The following is a 26,788-nucleotide window of genomic DNA, read 5'->3' as shown; positions in this document are numbered from 1 at the left end:
CGTCATATGTGAAAAGGATCTTAAAAGCTGTAAAGCATTATATATATGTAAAGGACATTGTTATTTTCATGATTGATTATTAATAATGTATCAGTGATAATTATGTACTTTATAGACGCTTGATCAATCAATAAATCATCAACTAAATTCCTTCCTGCTGTGTGATATAACTAAAGAGAAAAGTTCAATTTAGACACTTTGCTCCAAACTCTTATAAAATTGGACCATTTTGATTTGTCATACTCTGATTTGCCTCCCCTCCCTCTCCCAAGGTCTCTCCTTTGCTCTAATAGTTTGATTCATAGATTTCAGTTGGGGGTTATACCTGTCACCCCATTGACAACCAGAGCTGGTATGTTGCCAACAAGATTGTTGGGCAATTGTCATCCTGCTTCCTAATTGGTCAGCCACTTCGCTTTTAGCTGCACAGTGACTACCTGGGGGAGGCAGTCTCCCCAGAGAGAGGAGAGCTATTCTTCTTTGATCATGAGAAATAGAACAAAGCTAACCCCAGCCTAAGGTGTTATACCTTCTAGAACAGTGGTCCTCAAAGGGAGGTGATGTTGCCTCCCAGGGGACATTTGGCCATGTCTAGAGATATTTTTTTTATTGTAATGACTATGGAGTGGGCTGTCACTGACATTTAGGGAGTAGAGACCAGAGATGCTGCTAAACATCCTACAATGTATCAGAGTCTCCCACAGCCAAGAATTATCTAGCTCAAAATGTCCATAGGTCGCCAAGGTTGAGAGAGACTCTCTTAGGAGAAATGGCATTTTACCTGGGGACTTAGAAAACCAGAGAGTGTTTAAGATGTATGGGAATGGCTTCTTAATGATGAAATGTCAGGACCGTGGCAGTTGGTGTCAGGATATCTCCAGTTCCTCTCAAAACATGTCACTGTGTGTGTCATCTCAATCTTATTCTTCATGCTTCCCTTGCTCACAGTTGATTGATGGGTTAGTTTGCTTGCTTCACCTGTTATGGTAAAAGGCATGCCAATTCCTAACATTATGAGTCCTGTTTTCCTAAAACGTTCTGCTACCTTCAGTATGCATTCTGCCACCTGAGTCAGAGACGATAACATTCTAGGCCCACACTCTGCCACCTCCAAGCTGATCATTTTCTTTGCTTCTCCAACTTACTTCATGTTACCTCTAGTCTCGTACGGGTTACATTGATGGGCTATGTGTCTGTGCTTCCTATTGTGATGTGAGCTCCTTAAGAGTGGACTCTTGGCTTTTACTCTACACATAGTAAATGTTCAGGATATTTGTTGAACCAATGAATGAACTTAGCTTTAAAATACAGGAAAAAAATCCTATTTCAGAGAGAATAACCATACCATACATTTTTCACACTGTCAATAAAATCACATTTTTTCTTAACGCACATTTGTTTTTTTTTCCTCAGTAGAATATAGTTAATCTACAAGAGTCCTTTTTTATGAGAACAAAGGTATGCTACTATTGCTGAGGAGAATCTCCTCTGGTGATGTGAGTTGTCAGATTCCCAGGTTTCTTACAGTTTTCCTTTTAAGCATTTTGTTCAGCACTCCAATAACTGAGTGCCCATTTTATACAAGCACTATACCATGTGATTTAGAGCTACAAGGAATCATTAGACATGGCTGATAGAATTTGACTTGTGGTTGGAAATATGAGGAATCTCAGTCTTAAAAAGTTGATGAATAATGGATGAATAACAAAAAGGGTGCATGTAAAAAATGAGTAATAGAAGTGCAAAAGTTTATTGACACTTAAGAGGCAGCCCTCAATCAGAAAAGATTTTTCTTGTGATTGCTGACACATGATGGCTGTGTTCCAATAGGTAGAGATCTTTCTACTCTGGGTTGCAGAGCAATTTGATGAGTGAGGAAGAAGTCTGTAAGTTTGTTGAGAGACACAATGAATAAACCAACAGGACTGGTCTGCATTAAGGAATGACATAGTGGGGCACCTGGGTGGCTCAGTCAGTTAAACATCTGCCTTCAGCCCAGATCATGGTCTCAGGGTTCCTGGGATGGAGCCCCACTTTGGGCTCCCTGCTCCCTGGGGAGTCTGCTTCTCCTTCTCCCTCTGCCTGCCGATCCCCCTGCTTGTGCTTTCTCTCTCTCTCTATCTCAAATAAATAAATAAATAAATAAATAAATAAATAAATAAATAATAAAATCTTTTTAAAAAAGGAATGATATAGAAAATATACTAACTGATAAATGGTATGGCCATTATCTCTCTCCACTTGTACCTCCCCTTGTGGGCTAGACCAGCAAAGGGAATGGGTCTAGACTCCCTTGCACTAATCCCAGGTAACTGCTCAATTATGCATTGTCATCAGTCTCTATGGAAAGATGTTTCAGGAAGAGGCCTTGACAAATTTGGCCTTGTGCCTACATCAGTGGTTTTCAGAATGTGGTTCCTGGACCAGCAGCATGGCTGTCATCTGGGAGGATAAAAAAATACAAATGCTCGGGCCCCACTTCAGGTGTACTGCAACAGAAACTTGAAGAGTGGTGTTGGAAATCCATGCTTTAATAGGTCTTCCAGTTGATTCTGATGTACTCTGAAGTTGGAGAACCACTAGGCTATGGTAAGTATATCATTAGTGATGTTATTTTTTATTTACCCAGTGTCATCTTTATGAGGACTTAGGAGACAAATTTCTATCTGGTGTGCTTTCTCAAGTATTTAAAAAAAACTTAGGCTGATGAGTTATGTAACTGATCAGTTCTCTTTTTCTCACTGACTGCTAAAAATCAAGGAATCAACATCCACATCGCTTGTAATAAGTGTAATGGTACACTTTGTTGGGTTAGCTTCTCTGTGTTTCTATTCCTATCCTTTTTCTCATGTACCTTTGATTTCTCTATTTTGTTGTATTGTATGTGTCCCCCTCAGTTATTTTTTTAATGTACATTATGAATATCTCAGTGTCAGAGTGTTTGGTATTTGTTATGTGTCAGTCAAAGTTAGCCAGGACTAGGGCATTTGATGTTCCAGTAAGGGTTAAAGTATTCTCTTCCTATTCCTATTCATCCCTCATCTCTAGACTTAACTGGCTGTGGAGCAAGAAGTTTCAAGTATGGTAGTTCTTAGGTTTTCTCTGATCTCCGGAGCTTGAAAGAGTCCACGTGCTTTACAGGGCTTTGGGAACTCTGGATCCTAATGCCCTGAGTCAGTCCTAATACATTCCACGTCAATTGGCTGCTTTGTTTATCCTGTCGTTGTATCAGAAGTTACCTCTCTTGCACAATAGATATGTTCCTAAAAAGTTGCCTGTAATCTGAACCACATTTACACTGTAGACCAGTATTTAAAGTACTCTTATGGTAAATCTTTCAGTACTGCAAAGAATTGGCCTCCCCTGTAGTGTATCTGCTTTGAAATCAGATTTTTTTTTAAATCTTTTATTTAAATTCAATATAGTGAGCATATATTGTATTATTAGTTGCAGGGGTAGAATTTAATGGAAATCGGATTTTTTAATATCAGAATTTATATAGTGAGATTTACCTACATATGGCTTGTGGTACTGTACTTACTTTTACTGTAAACTGAGGTAAAAGAGTTCCCTCAATTGTAAAGAGTAGGAGAAAGTTTGAGAATCAAAATAGCAAAAATTTAATAAGATGACACTTTTTCATTGGTGAAAGTTTGAGTCTGGTGATAACAATGGAGCATTTGTGAAAGGCTCACTTAGCCAAACTTTTTTTGTGAAAACAGAATTAAGTCAAACCACACTACAGCATACTAAGAATTTTTGGAAACACAGTGGAACATTCCAAGATAAAATATTAGGTCATTTCAGGGCTCGAGGTGGGGTGAAGTGAGCTAAATTGGTCCTCAGATTGCTTTTTGGATTTTTTTTTTTTTTTTTTGAAAACTAAAATGTGTGCTTGAATGGGAAGAACACGAGAAAGGGCACCAGAAATCATTCACTTATTCATTCAATAAATACACATGTTGAGTTTCTACTATATGTGTGGCACTGTGCTAAGTTCTGAGGATATGGCAGGAAAAAATGGACAAATGTTCTGCTCCTGAGAAACCCACAATCTTGATCTCCATGTCCTGGGATAGAGTCCCACATCGGGCTTCCTGCTCAGTGGAGAGTCTGCTTCTCTCGCTCTCTCCCTCTGCCCCTCCCTACCGCTCATTCTCTCTCTCTCTCAATTAAAAAAAAAATATTAAAAAAAAAAAAAGCCCACAATCTAGACTGTAAACCAGGGGAGGGTGGTTTTGGTCTTACCATTTACCCCCTTGGTTCTTCATTTGTTAATTTGTAAAATAAAGTTATTAGACTAGATACTCTTCCTCTAAAATCTCTTATAACTCAAGATGACTTTGATTCTTTAATCAGAGACCACTTCTTTGATAATGCAAAGAACTGGAAGCTTGGAATTTGCAGAGTAAGGATAGCATTTTAGCTGATGTTGAGTGCCATTCAAGATGATGTGCAAATGGAAATTAAACCAAGGCCCACATCCCCGGCCATCCTCTTGGCACCGCCTGTGCTTTCTCTTCTTTTATCCCTCTCTTTTTTTTTGCCTCTTCATCTCAGTCTGGTATGTGAGACAACTAAATTTGAGAACATAAGCTAGCAAAGCCAGAGCTGGTTCAGGGCAGGAGAAAATGAACTCATCCGTTTCCATTTTGGGGGATAGAGTGGGAAGAAACAGGGATGTGCTCCAACTTCAGAGTCAATTAACACGGAGAGATGAAAAGCCAACACAGCCTAAGTCTGGTTATCCTGAGAGCTGTCCGGGTCCAGGATGAGAGCAGGAGGCCCAGGGAAGTTTCAAACAGCCACACTTTCCTCTCCTGATGTCCCACAGAAGCAACAGACCAGACCAAGGGAGGCTTAAAGAATCATCTAAACCTAGATGCAATTTGTACTGATTGTCCTAATAGCATGCACCTTGTCCTAGTTGCACAAAAAATTCTCTGATTTTTAAACACCTCAAGGAAGTGATATTAAGAATGATAATTACATCCTTAGCCAGATATTCTGGTATTGAACAGTTTGCTTTATTGCAAATCTCATCCCCTTGGTTGACCCGAATCTCCCATTCTAGAGTTCCCTTCTATTTTCTCCTTCTTTCATTTGCTTTACTGACTAGAGAAAAGGGGGACCACCGTATACTCCCTTTCCAGTTAATTACTGTACATCCTACATGCTTCTTTGGAAACATTACTATAGTTGTGTACTGGTGACTTAGAGATAACATGGAGTTCATTGTAAACTCCAAACAACTCTCTCCTGACATGTTATTTTCTGTAATGTTTGCATTGCCTGGAAAATATCCTTAAATTTTTCACAAAGTTTCTCCCCCACCTTGAATAAAGGCATCCTGAATTTTAATTGTCTCTGGGTCGGCCTGGGGTCACCTGTTAACTTATTGAACACAAATATGTTCTTGGTGCCATCACTTAGTCGTTGCTGAAAATATGAAACCCCTACAGACCTAGGACCTACCCAATAGATAATCACTCCTCCACATTATCACATTTCCTTCCTGGACTCATTTGCACTTTATAACTCTCTTGCTCAGGAATTGCATTGCTAGTCCCTAAGGCTCTGGACATCTGTTTTCTTAACATTAATTTCATGTTCTTTTTCATATCCCCCAGCTCCTTCTTGCAAAGGATACGCCTTGACACCAGGGAGCACTGTCCTTTGGATGGAAGCGATTGTTCAAAAATGCTTATTTTGAAATCTTTCAAAGTTTTGTGCAAACCTCTTTAAATCTGTACAAACATGACTGATTTTTCAGACATTCACTCGGGACCCGTTACATAGCTGCAAATAAGCTTCTGCATAGGAAAAGCACATTGTGTTATGGTTGTGTCTCCTATAATCCAAGAGGATGAATCTGCTCTACATAATATTTAATAAAAACAGCAACTCATTAGAGAACGGTTACTTCTAGGCAAGAGTGTCTGGGAGATCATGTTTGCCTTTTGCCAGTTGGAAAAAAATACTTTATTTTAGATAGTAGCTTCACTCTGTCCCTTTTGTCAGAATTTAGCAAGCTGTTAAGTACGAGACAAGGTCCAAAGGCAATAGTAACTCGTCCCATGGTTCCCAGATAGGTGAATAGTTCCTCAAACTGCTTTAATGGGCTCCCTCACTTGTGAACCACCGCTGCCATTTTGACAGCAACTGAAAGATTTCAAATACGTTCCTCCCAATTTCACACCAGTTGTAGAACCCAAATGGAAACCCTGTACTTAACTTCAACAGATTCTATATTGACCAGATAACAGAAAAGTTGTCTGCAGATTGGAATATATGGAAACCAAGGCACAAAGGAACCTAAACACGGATCTAAATGCACACAATGAGTTACCAGGCAACCTTGGAAGTGAATCAAAATTCTTGCCTCATAATCCAAAGCTTACTGTCTCATGAACACAGGATAGACTAGAAAGAGATGCGTCTGGGTTCAAACCCCAGCTGTCACTGCTAGAGGATGTGACCTTTGATAAGCCACTTCTCTGAGCTTCTGTTTCCTTATCAATAGAATTGTAATAAAACCTCTTGTGAAGATCATTAAAGAAATGTTAGAGCATGAGGATAGTGTGTGGAACATAGCTGGATGCTCAATTAATGGCAGCGATTCCATCAACACATCTCCTACTTCTATTTATTTTCCTTAATGATTTCCATTTTAAAAATAAACACATTAATAACAAAACTTCACGTATTTCTAATTAGCTTCCAGGTGTCTAATACTACATACACAAAAGAGAGGGGCTATTGAGCAGGGCACTGTCATGAGAACTGGGGCCTTGATCTTGGACACAAGCTCAAGACTAATTCAGAGTAGATGTGAAAAAGCAGACTTTTCTGGAAATCAATCTCTCTCTCTGTATCTCTGTTTTTGTGTCTGGTTTTTTCCCCTCATATTCTCATATCCTAAGTTTCTAGTCACTACTTATTTCTGATTATTGTTGTGCTTAACTTTCTTTTTCTCTTATCATTTATATTCTTTATATACGCTTTTTATATCTTAGTTCTTTTTTAGTTTCTCTTGTTCACTCCCCGTGAATATATTAAGCCGCAAAACTGGTACATCTTCAATTGGTGAAGTCATAATTTGGGGATTCTATATCCTGGAAAAGTGTCTCACACAATTTCCCCACATAAAAGATTGACTTATTAACAATCCATATTCTTGGGCTCCAACCCATATCTAATGAGTCGAACTGAAGTGAAGGGTAGGTGGGTAAGGGTGAAGGGAATTTATATATATATATTTTTTATTCTTATGTTAATCCCCATACATTACATCATTAGTTTTAGATGAAGTGTTCCATGATTCATTGTTTGTGCATAACACCCAGTGCTCCATGCAAAGGAATTTATATTTTTAACAAATGCCCCAACTAATACTTCTGATCTGAGAAATTTGAGAAACACTTCTCCCTGTAGCCAGGTGGCTTTAAATGGTATTCTGGCTCTGGGCAGCCATTTCTAAAATCGTGAGTCTGGGAGAGCTAGGTGAGAGAAGTGGATGACTTTATACCAATTCATGCCCCTTAGAAGAAAGTGTGTTCTCTAATGCATATTCTATGGGTGTTGGATTGGAGGAATCATCTTACCCATCAGAGAGTGTGTTATGGAAGCTTTAGAATTTATACACAATAATATTCAAATGATTTTATTTTTTACATTGAGATGTCTTGTTGCTGTGGTTGGAATACTTCAGATGGTTTATGTTGTTATTTTCAATTGCTGGCTTTTATCTTGGACCCCATTCTCATCTAGGCAAAAAATCTAGTTAAAACATGATGGGCACAAGTAGAATGTACAACTTCAGTATTTTGAGGGTTGTATGGCTAAATATCCACAGGGATAGTGACATGATTTGGAGCTTGTCCTACCCACACTCAACCTTAAAAGAGATAATACCTCCTTAGGGGTGTCATCAAAGAACCTCAGTGGATTTGTCCATCGCAGTTTCTTCAGGCACCTAAAAGATCGTGAACATTTTGTAAAGTTAGCCTTCTTGCTATGATCCAAACATTATAACACCTAACTTTGAGGAAAAAAATATAGAACTACTGTTTAAATAGGTCAAAGTGGCTTTTGAGAGATGTCCTGCCTCATGTGAAACATGCTTTGACCCTAAGTAAGTTTACCTCAGTGGTTCACTCCAGGTCATCTTACCAATGAGGGATATTGAAACTCAAAACAGAAGCTCACCACCCTCCTGCATTTGATGGTGGGTAATTAAGAAGGGGGGATATAAAAGACCATCAGCAATTTGATGAGTCAATGCAGAGAAGGAGTAGCACATGGAGGCAAGCCAGTTCGTTCAGCCAAGGCAAGCTATGCTAACCAAATCATGTTCTGCTAGAAGAGCTGGAACAATAGAGGAACTCACCCTTCGGGGCAGACCACACACACCTGGTATGCTATGTGTGCCACTCAAGGAGATTCCATTCCCATGTGTCACCAATAAGAGCTTTAATTTCTGAACACTTTCAGAAATCAACTTATGCCATTTACTCCAGAGGGAATGGCAATCAGCCATACTGGAGAATGTTAAACAGTTCTATCCAGTCTCAACAGTGGCTTTATTGTCTCTGCATAAAAACATTTGTTTAAATATTAAGTAGTGAAATCTCGCCTGGTCATTAAAACCCATAAAAAAAAAGAACAGGATGGAAATTGGTTAATAATCTTTGATGTTGGCCAACTGAGTGGCTGGAATGCCATTTGTCTTGGTGGAATGTCACCCACCCAGAGGAAGCCCTGTGCATCACAATCCCAGCTTCGTCCTCACACTATGTTTATAGTGTTCTCATGATACGTTCTTTTCGTCTCCTTAAACGTGCGGATGCTCAGCAAAATCGTTTTCACAAAGGCTGTTTTGAATAACTGTGAGTCTGGATTCTTAATTTCTATTTATCACTTAAAAGCGCTGTGGTCTGGGAGAGACATGTTGAATAAAAAATGCTTCTTAAATCAAAAGCTACTCAGTTACAATCTACCAGGACGCTTATTTTTTTTTTTCAATTTTGTTCCATTCCAAAGTATTATTGGACAGCCACAATGAGCTTATCTTCTATTTCACAGAGAGTGGGAAGGCAGGGAAGGTTCCCCTACTGTGTGCTGCATATTATCTGACCAGATAATGTGTCATCCTGATCCTAGTGACCTTCTCTTCAAATGGCCTTACTAACATGGCTATCCACCCCTGTATCCATCACCGATATATTCCCAAGGGTCTTCTTACAACTTCTGTCAAACACAATGATAGGTAAAGAAGAAAGATGTCAGGCCATGCTTTTCAATCAAAGATCTACTCAGACTTGTAAGTCTTTCCCCTAAATGGGTAGTATTCTCAGAAGAATAAAATACTGTCATTGCTCTATCAATAAAAAATTTTACAGTTTCTTTAAACACCTTAAAGGAAGTCAGTCTATAGATAGCATAGATAGATAGATGAAAGATAGCTATTTTGTTAATGGTACTTGATATTTTTGCACTGGAATGTGACCATTTGGATTTTGGATAAACATATTTTTAACAAGCTTTCAAACAACATTTGATAGTATCTTGTAAGCAGTGGTGTGAATTTATTTTGTGATCCAGATGAGGTTAGGTGTCCCATTCTCCTTTATTTAAACACTTATTTACTGGGCACCAACCATGTGTCAGGCACAGTTCTAGGTATGAATTGGGACAAAACTCAAGATCCCAAGAAAGTGTGGCATCCTGGAAGTCAAGAAAGAAGGTATATCAAGGACAATAGAGCAAGCAAATATATCAGCTGCTGCCAGTTGTAAGTCAGGGGGCATGAGGATTGAGAGTTGAGCAGGGGTTTAACAACAAGGTCATTCTGACTGCTAGTAGCTGGAATGGGAGTGAGGAGGACGAAAGCCTGCTTGGAGAAGTTTGAAAGGGAAGAAAGAGGAGACATTGAAGAAAGTTCTGAAGGAGCTATACTTTAAGGAAACTTAACAAGCAGGACCATAGGGGGGAAATTTGGTCAAGAGAAAGACTTTTTTCTTTTTTTTAATATGAGAGAAAAATAAAAACTTGTTTGGAAACGAATGCAAATGAATCAGTAGAAAAAGAAAAATAGAAAAGACAGGAACAATTGTCTTTTACTCATTGTATGGTTGTTTGAAGATTTAGATGTGGAAGAATGCAAGAGCTCGTAAAGTAAGAAGGAAAGATACATGGCTTATAAACCACCTCAAACAACAGAAATCAAATTGTATAAGTGGGGGGTGGTAAAGCAAAATTAAAATCTAAACCATGTTTTAATATGAATTAATGTGCTGAGTCCACAACCAATATGTAGCTTTTACTGTAGCAATTTGAGTTGTAGGCTAGAGAATGTAGAGTACTTTCAGGTCAAGATTTTATTTATCCAGGATGATTGGGGACTGGGATATTTTGCCTAAGAGAATTATAATAAGTTTACCTGAAGTGGATTTGAGTAGTATAAAATATACTTAACCCTAAAACTGCATCAAGTAGCCTTGAGTCTTTTATGATTTATTTGACACACTAAGAAGTTGCAAGAAGTCTCACAGTTAATATTATGAACACTGTAAAATATTGAGTATAATACATAGGCAGATGGATTCATTTTATACTAACCCTTTTATGTGAATCTGTAAAGGACCAGACAGTAGGTATTTTCAGTTTTGTGGAGCATAGGGTTTCTGCTGTAGCTACTTTACTCTACCATTGTAGCTTGAACGTAACCATGGACAGTACATAAAGGCATGAGTGTATTCCAATAAAATTTTATTTATAAAAGAAGACAGAGGACTGGATTTGGATCATGGACTATAGTTTTCCAGCCTTTGCCCTAGAGGATGATTTATTTTTTTTAAAAAACCCCTTGACATTAGATAAAATTATATTATGGTTAAGGCTGCAGGGCCATAAATAGCCTTGGATGTCTCCCCTTTTTGTAAGTGGTGCATTTGATGTAAGTAAATCTCTGACATGAAGGCATATCACAGTATTGAGTGTTCAGGTTTTAAAGCCAGAGAAAGGTGATTTAGGATGACCTTGTACAGATCCCTTCACCTTTTTAGGTCTTAGTTTCCTCATCTGTAAAATGGGGATAACATCTATTTCATGAGGTGATTGTGAAGAGTTATGAGTTTCCTTTGGGTGTGTGTACATGCTTATTTTACTTATATCACCCTATTTCCCTGGATTTTGGCTCTTTGGTATCACATTGAGCATGAACTTTTTCACTTAAGAGTTTCTTTAGTGTTTGTTATTTGGATGTCACAGAAGTGGAGATGTGTTGTAGATCTATCTCTTAGGTAAGAGGCATCACCCACCAAATTCCACCTTCCCAAACCTCTTCATCCTACTGAGGTCTTCCAGGTCAAATGACAATTTTATTCTCAATATGGCAGTTTCTCACAGCTAGTGATAATGTCTTTGAAAGAGTTTAACCAACTTCGATCCTTTGGTTCATTAGGATGGCAAACAATTAAAATCCAAGTCCCCATCCAGAGATCTTCCTCTGTGTGAGCTACTGTGTTGAGACAGCAACTTGAGATGGAGCCATGGGGTAGAGCATCCTGGTCATGTGAATTACAGATGCTCTCAGTGCCCTTGGGTCTGTCCGGACATCAAACACTAGACAATTGAATGGTCACATTCTCATGCCTTCTAAAATGTCTGGAGATTCGGTGAACCATACTTTGCCCAAGGCCTGGCTGATGGAAGTTTGTATCTACCTAGCCGGGCGGGACTTGCCCCATCCACGTCTAACGTAATCCTACAAAGTGATGGAAGCTTCAGGAAGAGTCAGTCTTAACAATGGAAGAAAACCCAACTTCCCTTTCCTCCCCATTCAGCATCTTGAGCCACTGCAACTCAGCGAGCAAATGGGTCATCTCCTTGAACTTCCTGGGCCAGGAATGAGTTACAAGTAGAAGACAGTTACTTGAAATCCAGATCTAAATTCATCAGACACCTCCATGGAAATTCTAGTTTTGTCCCCATGTTACAGATGGGAAACCTGAAACACAGAGAAGTTAATAATCTGACCAGGTTGAGCGTCTTTTGGTTACTTTGTACTCAGGATCATCCTTTGGAGGCCATTACACTGGACTGTCCATCCAGATGTGGCAGTCACTTCCTCTTGTCTTCCACAGCTCTGACAGTTGGCACTGCAATGGCCTCTTTCCCTGTCGCACCCCTTTGCTCAGTGTCTCCTGCTTAGCAGGGGTTCTATGGACTTCTGGTGAATGCATGCAAGAATGAAAAGCATCAGTGACATTAGGTAAAAGCACTCATGCAAGAAAGAACTAGCTGAGACAATGTTTAAAACAAAGGGAATACTTATCTCAACCTCATCAAGATGTATCTATCGAACAAGCACAGCTTTGCTGTCTGCCCGTCACACCTCAATACGTAAAATAAAACAAAGGGGTGTCATTGCTGTGAGGAGACTCCTCGGTAAATGCTGCACTTTATTTCAGTCATATTCAGCAGTCCCCAATCGCACCATGGCATACCTTTATTACAGAACATAAAATAGATAAATTCAGCAGGATGGCAAAGAAACAACAGCAGGGGCCAAGCAGGACAGAGGGAAGAAACTAGCCTGAACATTTTTGTGTTATTACAGTTCTCCTTCATTTACTCCTTTTTCCCAAGTCATTTCCATTCTAAGGAAAGGAGCGGAGATGCTCCCTGAATTTCCCTTCTGTTGTTACTTATCTAGATGGGTGGTAAGTGCATTGGGCAGAGGTCATGTCTACACTCTAGGAGACTTTCAAAAATATTTACACCACAGGTGGGGCCGAGCCTTGTTCACAAACCCGACCCACCTGAGAAAAGAATGCAGAGTCTGTAGGAACCAACCAGCCTCCCCTTGTGCTCAGGTTAAACTTTCCATCCTGATGCCAGACCACAAAGAACAGAGAGCCCCAGAAGATTCCTGGAAATTGGGCAGCACTGAGATGACCTTAAATCAGTGTTGCCTTGGAGACGGTTGCAGTGTGTTGGAATCAGCCATGGGGCTGCGTGTATGCTGCTACTGACCTTGCTGAAGGGAAGGGCAAGGTCAGGAGGTCTCGGAAGAACCAATTCTGTGTGGCATATTGATTTGGGCAAATATGTTTACACATGAAACCTCTTCTTTTGGTGCTCCCATTTGCCAACTACATGATCTCCTCTTTTGAATTGCAGCATAGTCTCTTCGGTTCTCAGAGAAGGTGTCTCTTATGCCAGATGGGAAAGGCTGCTGAGATTGAAACTCTGGGTGTTGGACAGACCTAACTCTCTGTATCTGCAAGCTAGCCATTAGCAAGGTGATCAAATGCCAAAGGGAGAACCTGGCTTGCCTTTCTTTCATGCCAAGCCAAGACTCGCGTCCTCCATCCCATTGGTCCTTCTATACCATTAAAAGAAGACTGGGTCTCAGCACAAAGGTACTGCTCTTGGATCAGGGAGTCTACTTCCATTGCTCCTGTCTCCAGAGAAACCTTAGACATCTCAGCCTAGCTGGGCTATAACCTGGACCCTTAGGTCCTGGTTATTTACTTTTAGGGAACAAAGAACTTGCCATTGACTAGGTAGTCAAGAACACCCAGACTCCTCAAACATCATTTTTACACTAAGGGAAACACTTCTCAGACTCCAGTCATTTCAGATAGGATTCCTGAAAAAGACATTCTTTCATTCTCTCCCTACAGGCATAAACATTCTGCATTTTAAACTCAAAACATACAATGTTATCTACTTCTGGTGTCTTATGTAACTTTTCAGGAATGCTGCAAGACTTTCCGGGCTCCGTGAGGTTGGGAATGGGGAATGGAGAGAAGGGGGCTGGAGGTCCAGGGCGGGGAGAATGGGGAGGAGAGAAAAAAAATCCAGTGTTTCCATACATCAACTGAGTTGGCTGTGTGTGACAAGAAGTTACTGCAATTAAGATACAGGCCGGATGTGTGGGCTAAGCAATCTCAGCTGATATCGCAGGCATTTATTGATAATGAAAACTTCGAGGAAGGGAGTTGGAAAATTGTTGTCTTTAGTGGTTTCCGAGGCAAGAGGACAAACCATATGGATTAATCAAAAAAATTACAGCACCTTATCTAGGAGAAGAGAAAACTGTTTATTTTACTGCAAAAGGAATGTTTCTGTCAAGTTTTAATGTCAATCTTCTAGGTTACGGCTTTACATTGTCCACTCTACCACACAGGCACATTGTCCTGCTTTAAACAATCATTTTGGAGCTGCTGAATGAGCTGCCAAGTGGCCCCAGCTATGAGAATACGGGATATACATTCAGAGGAGGTCACATCCCAAATCCCTTGATTACATGGGCCACCTGAACCCAGCTGAATCTGAATTTGCCTATCAGGAGAAGAAGTAAATATCCCCTCTAGAACTAATGAAATAAAGTGGATTTCATTTGAAATGATGCTATTTTCAGGCAAGACATTATCAGGGAAAAAACTAAAAAAAAAAAAAAAAAAAAAGCCCTGGAATTTTCTTTGGAATTGCAGTGGTAAGTTAGTGGGAATAATTAGTAAAAATCAGAACTCTTGAGGGACTAGTTTAAAAGTAAAATATAAGAATAGAATACCTTACCTAAATGCTAAACAGAGAGTAAAAAATTCGGAAATATTACTATCATACATAGGGAAATACAATGACAGGTATAAAGAAAAGTCAGAAGCTTTCCTGAGAGTAAAATTGCAAGATCTTTTACTTAAAAACTACATGCTGCATATGAAATGAGCCTTCATAATTAGACAGTCACCACGTCTTCGTTGCCCTCCTAAAGAAGGCACTTTGAAAATTACCCCATTTCAGATTTCTCTTGGATGAGCACATTAGCATGTTTGCTGTATCATCCTCCATAGAATGAGTAAGAAAGTCAGGTCACCTATCACCAATAAAACAAAAATTGAAACAAACAAACAAAAAGAAAACAAAAATTGGATAGAGATGGTTCCCTGAAGCATATCTACCTGAAAAAAATTGGCCTGCTGGATTATTGAATCAATCTACATAGAGACTCATGATTATATGAATGGGTTAATATCTCATTTGGATTTTTATCAAGCTCAAAATAGCTCAAACCTGGTCGGCATCGGTTCACATACTTTCTAGAAATCACTCAGGTAAGTTGTTTGAGTTGGAAGCAACCTGAAACTACAATAAGAATTTAGGCTGCTTCTGGAAGACCTTCCAATAAAAGCTGAGTACCAGGGAATTCAGATGAGCGGTCTCAGCTTTAAATATTTAGATAACATTGTCAGGTCTAACTGGAAAGTCTGCCCATGTTGAATTTACCTGTCTCATAGACTATTACGATGCCCTCATGGAAGATGGAATGCCTGGCTATCAGAAACAAATATTCAAGCTTTGTTGGTCTCTGCAGAACTTCTAGGAAAGCGGAGTAGAGAGGACCCCTTGGTACCACCTGCTTTTTGTGAAGGATGGAATGGCCCATCCTCTGACATTGCATTCCCTCTCTCCGTGAGCAAGTTTTAATCAGGCAAGTAGATACAGTATTCTGTCTGGACCCAGGTGACAGATATGTTTGTGCAATAGATGCAAACGAAGAAATTAACTTTCTTAGAAAGAGATTCATGTGTGTCCACCAATCAAAAGAGCCAGTAACTGGGGCACTGAGACTTCGAGCAGCTGCATTCTGATGAAGCTCTGTTTCCCTGGCAACAGCAGCTCTGCAGACAGGAACCTGGAATTTCTTTTAATGTTGTAGAGGAGAACACATAAGCGACAACAGGGGGGCTTTTATCCAGGTGTGTTTACGAAACCTGCCTGTAGTTTCCCTTACAGGGGGAGAAAGAGGCGATTTGTAAAAATTTCCACATAGGGGACACAATAAGTTTAGAGGCTCTTATTCCAAGGGTGTCTATTCTCTGATTTCTAGAGTATCTTTGAGGGTTGGTATGGATGTTTCATAAAACAAATTAACCATTTAATGGGCCAACCCATTAGCGTGACTCATGCCACTCATTATTTATATGATGTGTCTACACACCTACATTTATATGTGATCATACTGTTTTGGAAATCGAGGGCAGGGAAGATTCTGCAGCTGTCAATATCTTACATCATCTCATACACTTAATACAATTTCCAGAAAAGAAACAAAGTCAAGGGCGCCTGGGTGGCTCAGTTGGTTAAGCGACTGCCTTCGGCTCAGGTCATGATCCTGGAGTCCCGGGATCGAGTCCCGCATCGGGCTCCCTGCTCGGCAGGGAGTCTGCTTCTCCCTCTGACCCTCCTCCCTCTCATGCTCTCTGTCTCTCGTTCTCTCTCTCTCAAATAAAAAAAAAAAAAGAAAGAAAGAAACAAAGTCAATAAAGCACCACTTCTCAGTTCTTCCTGCTCACCTCACTATTGAGCAAGGACTGCTACTCAGAATGACAGTCATTTCACATGCTTTGTTTGCTTTCTTTAGCCCCTAGTCTGGGGAAATGTGTCATCCTGACTTTAATTTATTCTATACAGCGTTCATTATACTTGTGGTTACTTTTCTGTAGCATCACGGGATATCAAAATTGCAGGTAACCTTAAATACTGTCTACTCCAGTGCTCTAACCTAACTGAAGTATCACTTTCTTCCACCAGTCATCATTCTGGGGAGACAGAGAGTTACAGCATGATCCTACCAATGAAAGGGGCCCACTCCCATATTTATCAACTTTCATTTTCAGCAAGGTCTTCAGTGCACCTATGTTTGATCCTTTGGAGGGGTACAGAATTAGTCTGCTCTTTCTTTTTTCTTTTTTTCCTCATGTTTTATATTTTAGAGCAGTTTTAGGTTTAAGGAAAAATTGAACAGAAAGTACAGGTGGTTCCCATAAACCCTTCTCTCTCTTGCATTCACTTTCCCTTATTACCAGCATTTTATATGGTTGTGATACATTGGTTATCATTGATAAGCCAATATGGATACATTATTATTAGCTAAAGTCCACTGTTTACTTCAGGGTCATCCTTGGTGTTGCACATTCTCTGGGTTTTGACAAATGCATAATGACACGTATCCACCGTTACAGTATCATAAAGAGTCGTTTCACTGCTCTAAAGAGCCTCCCCGTTCCAGCCATTCATCTCTCTCTCCCCCGCCCCTCAACCCCTGGAAACCATTCATCCTTTCACTGTCTCCACAGTGTTTTCTTTTTCAGAATGTCATATTGTCCTAAACATACAGTATGTAGCCTTTTTAGCCTGTTTTCTCTCACTTAGCAATATGCATTTAAAGTAACTCCATGTCTTTTCCTGTTTCATGGCTTGATAGCTTATTTCTTTTAATCACTAAATAATATTTTGTTGTTTGGATGTAACGCGGTTTATTTATCCATTTACCTGCTGCAGGACATCTTGGTTGTTTCCAATTTTTAGCAATTATGAATAAAGCTGCTGTAAACACTTGTGTGCAAGTTTTTATGTGAACGTACATTTTCAATTCATTTGAGTAAATACCTAGAGGTATGTCTGCTGGATTGTTAGATTGTATGGTGAGACTATGTTTAGCTTTGGTCTTCCCGTCTGTGCCAGGGTGGCGCGTGGTGCACGCTGATCGATTGGGATGCCCCGGCTGTGCCCTCAGGATGACCGAGTGGGAGACAGCTGGACCTGCAGTGGTGGAGACCCCTGACATCAAGCTCTTTGGGAAATGGAGCACTGATGATGTTCAGATCAATGACATTTCCTTGCAGGATTACATTGCAGTGAAGGAGAAGTATGCCAAGTACCTGCCCCACAGTGCAAGGCGATATGCAGCTAAGCGCTTCCGTAAGGCACAGTGCCCCATTGTCGAGCGTCTCACCAACTCAATGATGATGCATGGCCGTAACAATGGCAAGAAGCTCATGACCGTGCGCATTGTCAAGCATGCCTTCGAGATCTCCCATCTGCTCCCTGGTGAGAACCCCCTGCAGGTCCTGGTGAATGCAATTATTAACAGCGGTCCCCGGGAGGACTCAACCCGCATTGGACGAGCCGGAACAGTGAGGCGTCAGGCTGTTGACATGTCCGCCCTGCTCTGTGTGAATCAGGCCATCTAGCTGCTGTGCACAGGTGCCCGTGAGGCTGCCTTCCAGAACATCAAGACCATTGCTGACTGCCTAGCAGATGAGCTCATCAATGCAGCCAATTCTGTGTGGCATATTGATTTGGGCAAATATGTTTACACATGAAACCTCTTCTTTTGGTGCTCTTCCAGTTCCTAGGCTATCAAGAAGAAGGACGAGCTGGAACGTGTGGCCAAGTCCAACCGCTGATCACCTGGCTGTGACTTCAATGAACCTGTCTGCCTTTAGGGCAGCCTTAAAAAAAGAAAAAAAAAAAAAGACTGTGTTTAGCTTTGGTAAGACACTGCCAAACTGTCTTCTAAAGTGGCTCTAAGAAGCAGTATTTTGAAACTATTTTTGGAAGGAGCAAAAAGGCATATATATATATATATATGCCTTTTTTAAAAAGTAAGCTCGGGGCGCCTGAGTGGCTCAGTCATTAAGCGTCTGCCTTCGGCTCTGGTCATGATCCCAGGGTCCTGGGATCGAGCCCCGCATCGGGCTCCCTGCTTGGCAGGGAGTCTGCTTCTCCCTCTCCCACTCCCCCTGCTTGTGTTCCCTCTCTTGCTGTGTCTCTCTCTGTCAAATAAATAAATAAAATCTTTAAAAAAAAAAAGTAAGCTCAACGTGCAACACAAGACTCGAACTCACAACCCCAAGATCAAGAGTCTCATGCTCTACACACTGAGCAGCCAGGCACCCCACAAAAAGACATATTGTAGGAATGAATTCATTCGTCATTTGTATATTGCTAGATATTGAAGATAAATTAAATAATAGAAAGGAGTGTATTTCTTTCTTATATTAAAGGAAAGCCTAATACTATTCACACATGATAAAGACCAAATATATATTGTTTTAATTTATTACATAACTCTCAGTTCAACCAACCAATTCCATTGTGTATGTAACCCTAGAAGAGTGCCTGGCATATCGTGCGCCAGTGATGGGTAACTCTATTTGCAAATATTATTCAGGCCTTTGCTTTTATCTCATCCCATATCCTTCCTGAGTCTCAAAGTCCTTCAGCCTCAAATAACCTCCCCCTGCCCCCAGGCCCCGCCATTGTCATGGCATCAGCATCCTCTCTGCCAAAGAGCCATAAGAACAACAAGGGCGCGGGTGATGCATTCTGCCTTCCTCCTCTATTGCTGAGCTGGATCCATGTCCTTAACCTATGGCCAAATCATTCACGTGGCTGATTCCATTGTTGCTGATGTGAGGATCAAGCATTCGCATTGTCAGGGTAGGTAGCAGCCCTCACTGCTTTCCCCAACCACCCAAATACTATCCTACCCTTCTCTACAATAAATGATACATATGTCCTGGGAGCAGAACGTCTTCTCTTCCTCCTTCCTCCCATCTTGCTTTCTTTCCTTCGTTTATTGAGTGTGGTTTTGCAGGGTGAGAGATATAACTAAGACATCACTCTGTCTAGAAGAGCCTGTGTTTCATAGAGAGGGATAAACATGGAACCAGAAAAGTGCAGGGCCACGCGTTAAGTGAGATATCTCATCACAAAACTCCCAGACCACAGAGAGGTGCTGCGAGTTCCTCTGTGGTGTCATGGGGGTGGGGTGTGAGCTTTCAGCTGAGCCTTGAAGTGTGGGTAGGAGTCTGTTTAAAACAGATGGGGATGTGGAGGGAAAGATGGAATGAGAAGCGAGTCCTCCTGATCAACATATCTCTGCAGCAGAAGTTAAAAAAAAAAAAAAAAAGCAGCTGGCTAGAAAGAGGTAGTGGTGTGGAGGAAGCAAAGAACATATTAGAACATTTTCCACAAACCTTCCCAAAGGGGGAGAGACCCAGCACAGCTGGAAGCCACTGAGACCGGGGAATGCCTGCTGGTACCCTGGATACGTAGAGATGCGTGTTTGTTCGTGTGAGTGTCGCTTACTCTCTCATTTTGCACAAGGCAAGCCCTGCTCTCTGTGAAGACAAAGCCTTGGTATTCTGCACGCTCAGAATATGGAAGTAAGGCAGTCACTTGCTGGAAATCACTGAAAAGGAAATGCCCTTGGTTCTTCAGATGGAAGAACTAAATCAATGCTTTGCATTCCTGGACCATCAGCAGCAGCAGGAACTTGTCAGAAATGCACATTTCCGGGCCCCACTCCAGATCTTCTGGATCAGAGCCTCTGGAGGTGGGGCCCAGAAATCTATGTTTTAACAAGTTCTCCAAGGAATTGTGATGCCGGCTGAAGTTTCAGAACCACTGCCTCAGACAACTGTAGTTGTAGTAATCAAGCCTTTATCTCTGTCATTAATAAACCAGATTCGAACAAAAGAAAAAACAAACTGTAGGAAGGGGACAGTTTCAGGATTTTAGCACAACTGCTACTGAGTAACATAGTGAAACTAATCTAATCTATTGCTTCACTTTCTTGAGATAAAGCAAATCTTCTGGACCTATGCAAAAGTATAAAAAGCATAGGGTGCCTGGGTGGCTCAGTTGGTTAAGCGACTGCCTTCGGCTCAGGTCATGATCCTGGAGTCCCTGGATCGAGTCCCGCATCGGGCTACCTGCTCGGCAGGGAGTCTGCTTCTCCCTCTCCCGCTCCCCCTTCTTGTGCTCTTTCTCTCTCTCACTCTCTCTCTCAAATAAATAAATAAAATCTTTTTTAAAAAAAGTATAAAAAGCATAATAAAGATCACTGAACTATAAAAATGTACAGTGTTTTGTTTATCCACTTTGACAGTTCAGCTGTAAATGTTTATAGCACTTCATAAACCACATGAGAAAACACATCGATCCATGTGAAAGACATAACAGTAATCAAGGCTTGAGAAGTGTTGGCAGGGGCTGGGGGCTCCCCGTCATAAAGTCAGAGAAAGGGGGCTGAGGGCCAAGCCGTATTGATAAATATTTACAAGCAAATCACTGAAGAATGAGAGAGCCTCTATTATAGTCGAAAGGCAACAGGTCAGTTTTGAATAGTGGCATCTGAAACTGGAAACAAATTTGTTGCTGAAATACAAATTGGAGGAAATTGCTTTTGTGGGAAAACATTTCCTCTCCTCAGTGGGTTTCTCTTTTGTGTTCTGCCTGTTCTGATCGTGGAATTTTAGAGCGACTGGGATCTCCTGATAGGGGCCTGGCTTCTGTTGCAAGCTCCCCATGGTGGCCTTAGGCAAGGTGCCTTCTTGGTGTCTGCTTTTTCTCATCAACAATGGCTACCTCACTCCCGAACTCCCTGTCAGATGCTGTAAGAGCTCCAGATGATTGTTTCTAAATACAGAGCCCTAAAATAAAAAAATAAAATAAAATAAAATAAAATAAAACAAAATAAAATATAAAGTAAAATAAAATAATAAAATAAAATAGCCTGAGGAGCTCACTACAATCATCCCGATCTTCTTCTCCCTTTACCGTGAGTTCCTAATTCAGAAGATTTTAAATCGTGGTTTGGAGCTCAATGTTGTCAGGAATTTTTAAACATAGGAAGGAGGTTGTGTCTCTGAAAAATGTGAACAACAGGAAATAAGGGCTGCTGTCTTTTTCTTCAAATAATAAAAATTGCCAAATGGTGGGATCATGCACAGACTTTTCTTAAAAGGTGCCTACTGAGACCACCTCCTTGATGTCATTTTCAGAAGTCTTTTGAGCAGAGAGCTTGAACAGAGGTATCACAGGGCGAGGAGGAATGGAAATGGGGGAGAGCTGTTTCCCAAGTACAGTTAGGCTGGGAGTTCAGAGAAGATGAGCAAATACGGGCCTGGTTGCTGTGGGAGAAGGCATTAACCATAAGGGAACTAAGTATTAAGTTGAACTTCATCCACATTTAAAAACTCTGCTCTTCAAAAGACACCATTAAAAGAAAAGACAGCTTGGAATTAGAGAAATGATTTGGAAGACATATCTGATCAAGGATATCCAGCATCCTGTGTATATAAAGAACTCCTACAATTCAATAATAAAACAGAGAGAACCTAATTCAAAATATGGCAGAAGATTGAAATGGACACTTTACAAAAGAAGATACCTGAATGGCCAATTAATGTCTGCAAAGGGTGCTCAGAATCAATGATCATCAGGAAAATGGAAGTTATAACCACAATGAGATATCACTAAATACCGACCAGAATGGTTAAAATTAAATTTAAAAGATTGACAACACTGAATGTCGGTGAGGTTGAGAAGCAGCTGGAACTCTCAAACACTGCTGGTGAGAGTATAAAATAGTACAACCGCTTTGCGTAAAAGAGCTGGCATTTTCTTGTGAAACTAAATCTTCACCCTACTCTACCACCCAGCAATTCCACTTCTAAGTGTTTACCCAAGGGAGATAAAAATCTATGTCCACAAAAAGGCTTGTATAAAACTGTTCATGGCAACTTTATCCATTATAGCTTTATTTTTTAAAATTTTATTTTATTTTATTATGTTCTGTTAGTCCCCATAAAGTACATCATTAGTTTTTGATGAACCATAATAGCTTTAAATTGGAAACAGCACAGGTGTCTACCAGTAGGATAATGGATGAATAAATGGTAGTGTATTCACATAATGAAAGAAATTCATATAATTTATATAGTGATCAGCAAGAAGAAGGGACAAACTCCTGATACATACAACATTGTGGATGGATCTCGGAAACATGCTGAATAAAAGAAACTTTACAGAAAAGTGTATTTAATAAATGATTCCTTTAGGTGAAGTCCTAAAGGAGTGACGGTGATATGCTTCTGTCCTTGTCCGTTCAGGCTGCTATCATAAAAATACCACAGACTGGGTGGCTTAAACACTGTTGAAAAAGACAAATTCAACCAAGCAAATTTGAAGACCTAATTGGCTTTATGAAGTGATTCATGAATTTAGGCAGCATCCCATCTGGCAAGTAGAGAGATGCTCCAAGGAGTTGCACAAAATGGAAGAGGTCTTTTTTGTTTTGTTTTGTTTTCCCCCGGAAAGAAGATGGGACAAGAAGTTCTTAGCAAAAGAAAAGAAAGGCTTATTTCAGCAAGGTCATCTTCTCTTAGCAGGAAGGAGAGGGGGGTCTCCTTAGGTGTATTGCCTTATTTTCCTTTGGGGGGATGGGAAGAACCCATGTGACAGATTACCTCATTGGAACTGACCAGAAAATTCCAGATTGGTTGGTTTAAAATGCCACTGCTGGGGAAGTTGAAATTGCAATGGAGTCCTGGTTTACTGTCCTAGGGACAAGCAACTTGGGCTTTGTGGCTTTTTTTTTTTTTTTTTTTTATTCTTATGTTAATCCCCATACATTACATCATTAGTTTTAGATGAAGTGTTCCATGATTCATTGTTTGTGCATAACACCCAGTGCTCCATGCAGAATGTGCCCTCCTCAATACCCACCACCAGGCTAACCCATCCTCCCACTCCCCTCCCCTCTAGAACCTTCAGTTTGCTTTTCAGAGTCCATCGTCTCTCATGGTTCGTCTACCCCTCCGATTTCCCCCGCTTCATTCTTCCCCTCTCGCTACCTTCTTCTTCTTCTTCTTTTTTTTTTTTCTTAACATATATTGCATTATTTGTTTCAGAGGTACAGATCTGAGATTCAACAGTCTTGCACAATTCACAGCGCTTACCAGAGCACATACCCTCCCCAGTGTCTATCACCCAGTCACCCCATCCCTCCCACCCCACCCCCCACTCCAGCAACCCTCAGTTTGTTTCCTGCAATTAAGAATTCCTCATATCAGTGAGATCATATGATACATGTCTTTCTTTGTTTGACTTATTTCGCTCAACATAATACCCTCCAGTTCCATCCACGTCATTGCAAATGGCAAGATCTCATTCCTTTTGATGGCTGCATAGTATTCCATTGTATATATATACCACCTCTTCTTTATCCATTCATCTGTCGATGGACATCTTGGCTCTTTCCACAGTTTGGCTATTGTGGACATTGCTGCTATAAACATCGGGGTGCACGTAGCCCTTCGGATCCCTACTTTTGTATCTTTGGGGTAAATACCCAGTAGTGCAATTGCTGGATCATAGGGTAGCTCTATTTTCAACTTTTTGAGGAACCTCCATACAGTTTTCCAGAGTGGCTGCCCAGCTTGCATTCCCACCAACAGTGTAGGAGGGTTCCCCTTTCTCCGCATTGTGGCTTTCTTTTTAACACAAGGAATATTTACTTCTCACTGTTCTGGAGGCTGGGAAGTCCAAGATCAAAGCCTTGGCAGATCTGGTCCCACTGAGGGCCAGATTCCTGGCTTTCACAGAGCCACCTTCCTGTGTTTTCACGCGGACAAGAGAGACATGATTTCTCTTGTGCCTCCTCTTACAAGAAAATTAATCCCACTGATGGGGGCTCTACTTTCATAACTTAATTACTTCCCAAAGTGTCCACCTCCAAATACCAACACTTGGGGATTGTGGCTACAAAATGTGAATTTGGGGAGAACACGAACATTCAGTCCATGGCATATTCTGTATCCTGATAGGGGCTCAGACTGCATAAGGTTCGATGCATCTGTCAAGTTGGTGAACGTGCACTTAAGATCTATCCACTCCATGCATGTAAATTTACCTCAAAAGGGGAGAAAACACCATAAGGAACTACAGAGAAGAAATTTGTGTGTGTATGAATCATCTGGGAGATTTGTAAAAAGCATACATTCCTGGATCTTATCTCCAGGTAATCCGATGGTGGAGCTCAGGAAACAGAATTATCTAAGAATCTCAGGACGATCAGGAGCGGCTCTGAGGTGTATGCTGAGAACTAATTTCCACACCACATGGTGGACTACAATCTGAAATTATCCTATGGCCATTTCCTCCACTTTGTAATCCAACCCAAAAGGGTTAAGGACTAAGAAAAGGATTAGTGACGAAAAGGGTTAATGATTCCGTAAACTTTGAAACATTTTAAGCATTACCAAAAAGAGTCCATAAAACCTTGTATTTGTGGGCGCCTGGGTGGCTCAGTTGGTTAAGCGACTGCCTTCGGCTCGGGTCATGATCCTGGAGTCCCTGGATCGAGTCCCACATCGGGCTCCCTGCTCGGCAGGGAGTCTGCTTCTCCCTCTGACCCTCCTCCCTCTCATGCTCTCTGTCTCTCATTCTCTCTCTCTCAAATAAATAAATAAAATATTAAAAAAACAAAACAAAACAAAAAAAACCCTTGTATTTGTGTCCTTCCAAGGAGGAGATCTTGAACTTCCCATAAAAATATCTGAGTGCTGTGCTCTGAGCTTTGGGGACATTACTTCTTTAAGTCTTACTAAAATCTGATGAGGTAAGTTTTATCACATCCATTTCTCAGGTGAAGACACTAAGGCTCAGAATTTAGGTGACCTTTTTTTAGGTCACAGAGTCAAGGCCAGCTTCCTGGGCGTGTAACCAGCATAGCTATGCAGGGCCCCCTTCTTCCTGGAATCAAAGCTCTACTGTCTCCTCTTGACATTTTAATTATTTTATCATTAAATTTCTGTTTTTAAAGTGAAGTCCAAAGAGACAATGGAGTGTACAATGGGAGTTGGAGTTTTGGCTTAAAAGTGGTCTGGCTTCGCTCTTCCCTCTTGCGGCCATCGCTGAAGCGGCAGCGGCCAAAATGAAGTTTAATCCCTTTGTGACTTCTGACCGGAGCAAGAACCGAAAGCGGCATTTCAATGCACCTTCCCACATTCGCAGGAAAATCATGTCTTCCCCTCTTTCCAAAGAGCTGAGACAGAAGTACAACGTTCGATCCATGCCCATCCGAAAGGATGATGAAGTGCAGGTTGTGCGAGGACACTACAGAGGTCAGCAGATTGGCAAAGTAGTCCAGGTTTACAGGAAGAAGTACGTCATCTACCTTGAACGAGTGCAGCGAGAGAAGGCAAACGGCACAACCGTCCATGTGGGCATTCACCCTAGCAAGGTGGTTATCACCAGACTAAAACTGGACAAAGACCGCAAAAAGATCCTTGAAAGTAAAGCCAAATCTCGCCAAGTAGGAAAGGAAAAGGGCAAATATAAGGAAGAAACAATTGAGAAGATGCAGGAGTAAAGTAATCTTATATGCGACTTGAAATAAAAACTGTTAAAACAAAACAAAACAAAACAAAAAGAAGTGGTCTTGCTTCTTATTGCTTATCAGAGGCCACTGGCCTTCTCTCCTCCCATCCCTGCCATTGGCTCTACCCTACGACAGAGCAGTGACTGTCTGCAGGATAAGACCCACATTCCACGTGGCTGTTAGCCTCCTGGGGGTTCTGGGCATGAGCACAAGGAGGGTCGGAGTCCTTGAAACGGGCAAGGCAAGAGAGGTCTCTGCCCTCGGCTGACAGTGTCTTGCCATGTTTCATAGGTGATGGCAAGAGCCACTGACCTGTCCCCAATCCAGGTACAAATCCCATCCCAACAAGGAGGCTGTAATCCCTTGGAGATTGCCCATCAAATGTGGGTTGGGGAGTTCGGCCTGTGGGAAAAGAGATTGACTTCTTCACCCCTTCAGGGCTCACATTTTTATTTTGCCTTGCCTTCCATCCCAATTACGTAACCAGCCCTGCACTGCACTAATAAATGACAGATTAGATTTGGAATCCAAATCTGACTCACCCTGATGCTCTTGCTTTTAACAATAGCTATGTTTAAGGCATGGTATTAAGTTCTAGAAATTCTACAGATAAGAATCGATGGCAGTTCCTTCCATCAGGTTGCTTACGATGATGCACAAATTGCAATCCCTGCCCCTCACATAGAATACAGGCTAAGGAGGTCAAGAACAAGTAAAAAGCAGATTGCCATACAGTGTGACAAATGCAGTGGCAGGAAT

General features: G+C 41.0%; 1 protein-coding gene and 1 pseudogene across 2 annotated transcripts; both read left to right on the top strand.

Moving 5' to 3' along the window:
* The first annotated feature begins 2,452 nt into the window (after window positions 1-2,452).
* LOC117997417 lies at window positions 2,453-18,302 on the top strand (annotated as a pseudogene). Its single transcript, XR_004675810.1, has 2 exons — window positions 2,453-2,589; window positions 17,539-18,302. The product of XR_004675810.1 is annotated as a 40S ribosomal protein S5-like (transcript).
* Window positions 18,303-25,540: 7,238 nt separating this feature from the next.
* LOC118027279 (60S ribosomal protein L26-like) lies at window positions 25,541-26,060 on the top strand. The gene has a single exon (XM_035030487.1). It carries the CDS (start codon window positions 25,583-25,585, stop codon window positions 26,018-26,020), a length of 438 nt encoding a protein of 145 aa, XP_034886378.1. The 5' UTR covers window positions 25,541-25,582; the 3' UTR covers window positions 26,021-26,060.
* Window positions 26,061-26,788: the final 728 nt, after the last annotated feature.

The sequence above is a fragment of the Mirounga leonina genome, unplaced genomic scaffold (genome assembly GCF_011800145.1).
Source record: "Mirounga leonina isolate KUSES-001 unplaced genomic scaffold, KU_Mleo_1.0 Mir_366, whole genome shotgun sequence".
In the NCBI taxonomy this organism is placed as follows: Eukaryota; Metazoa; Chordata; class Mammalia; order Carnivora; family Phocidae; genus Mirounga; species Mirounga leonina.
The sequence above is the reverse complement of the archived record's forward strand: the minus strand, read 5'-3'. Positions and strand labels throughout refer to the sequence as shown.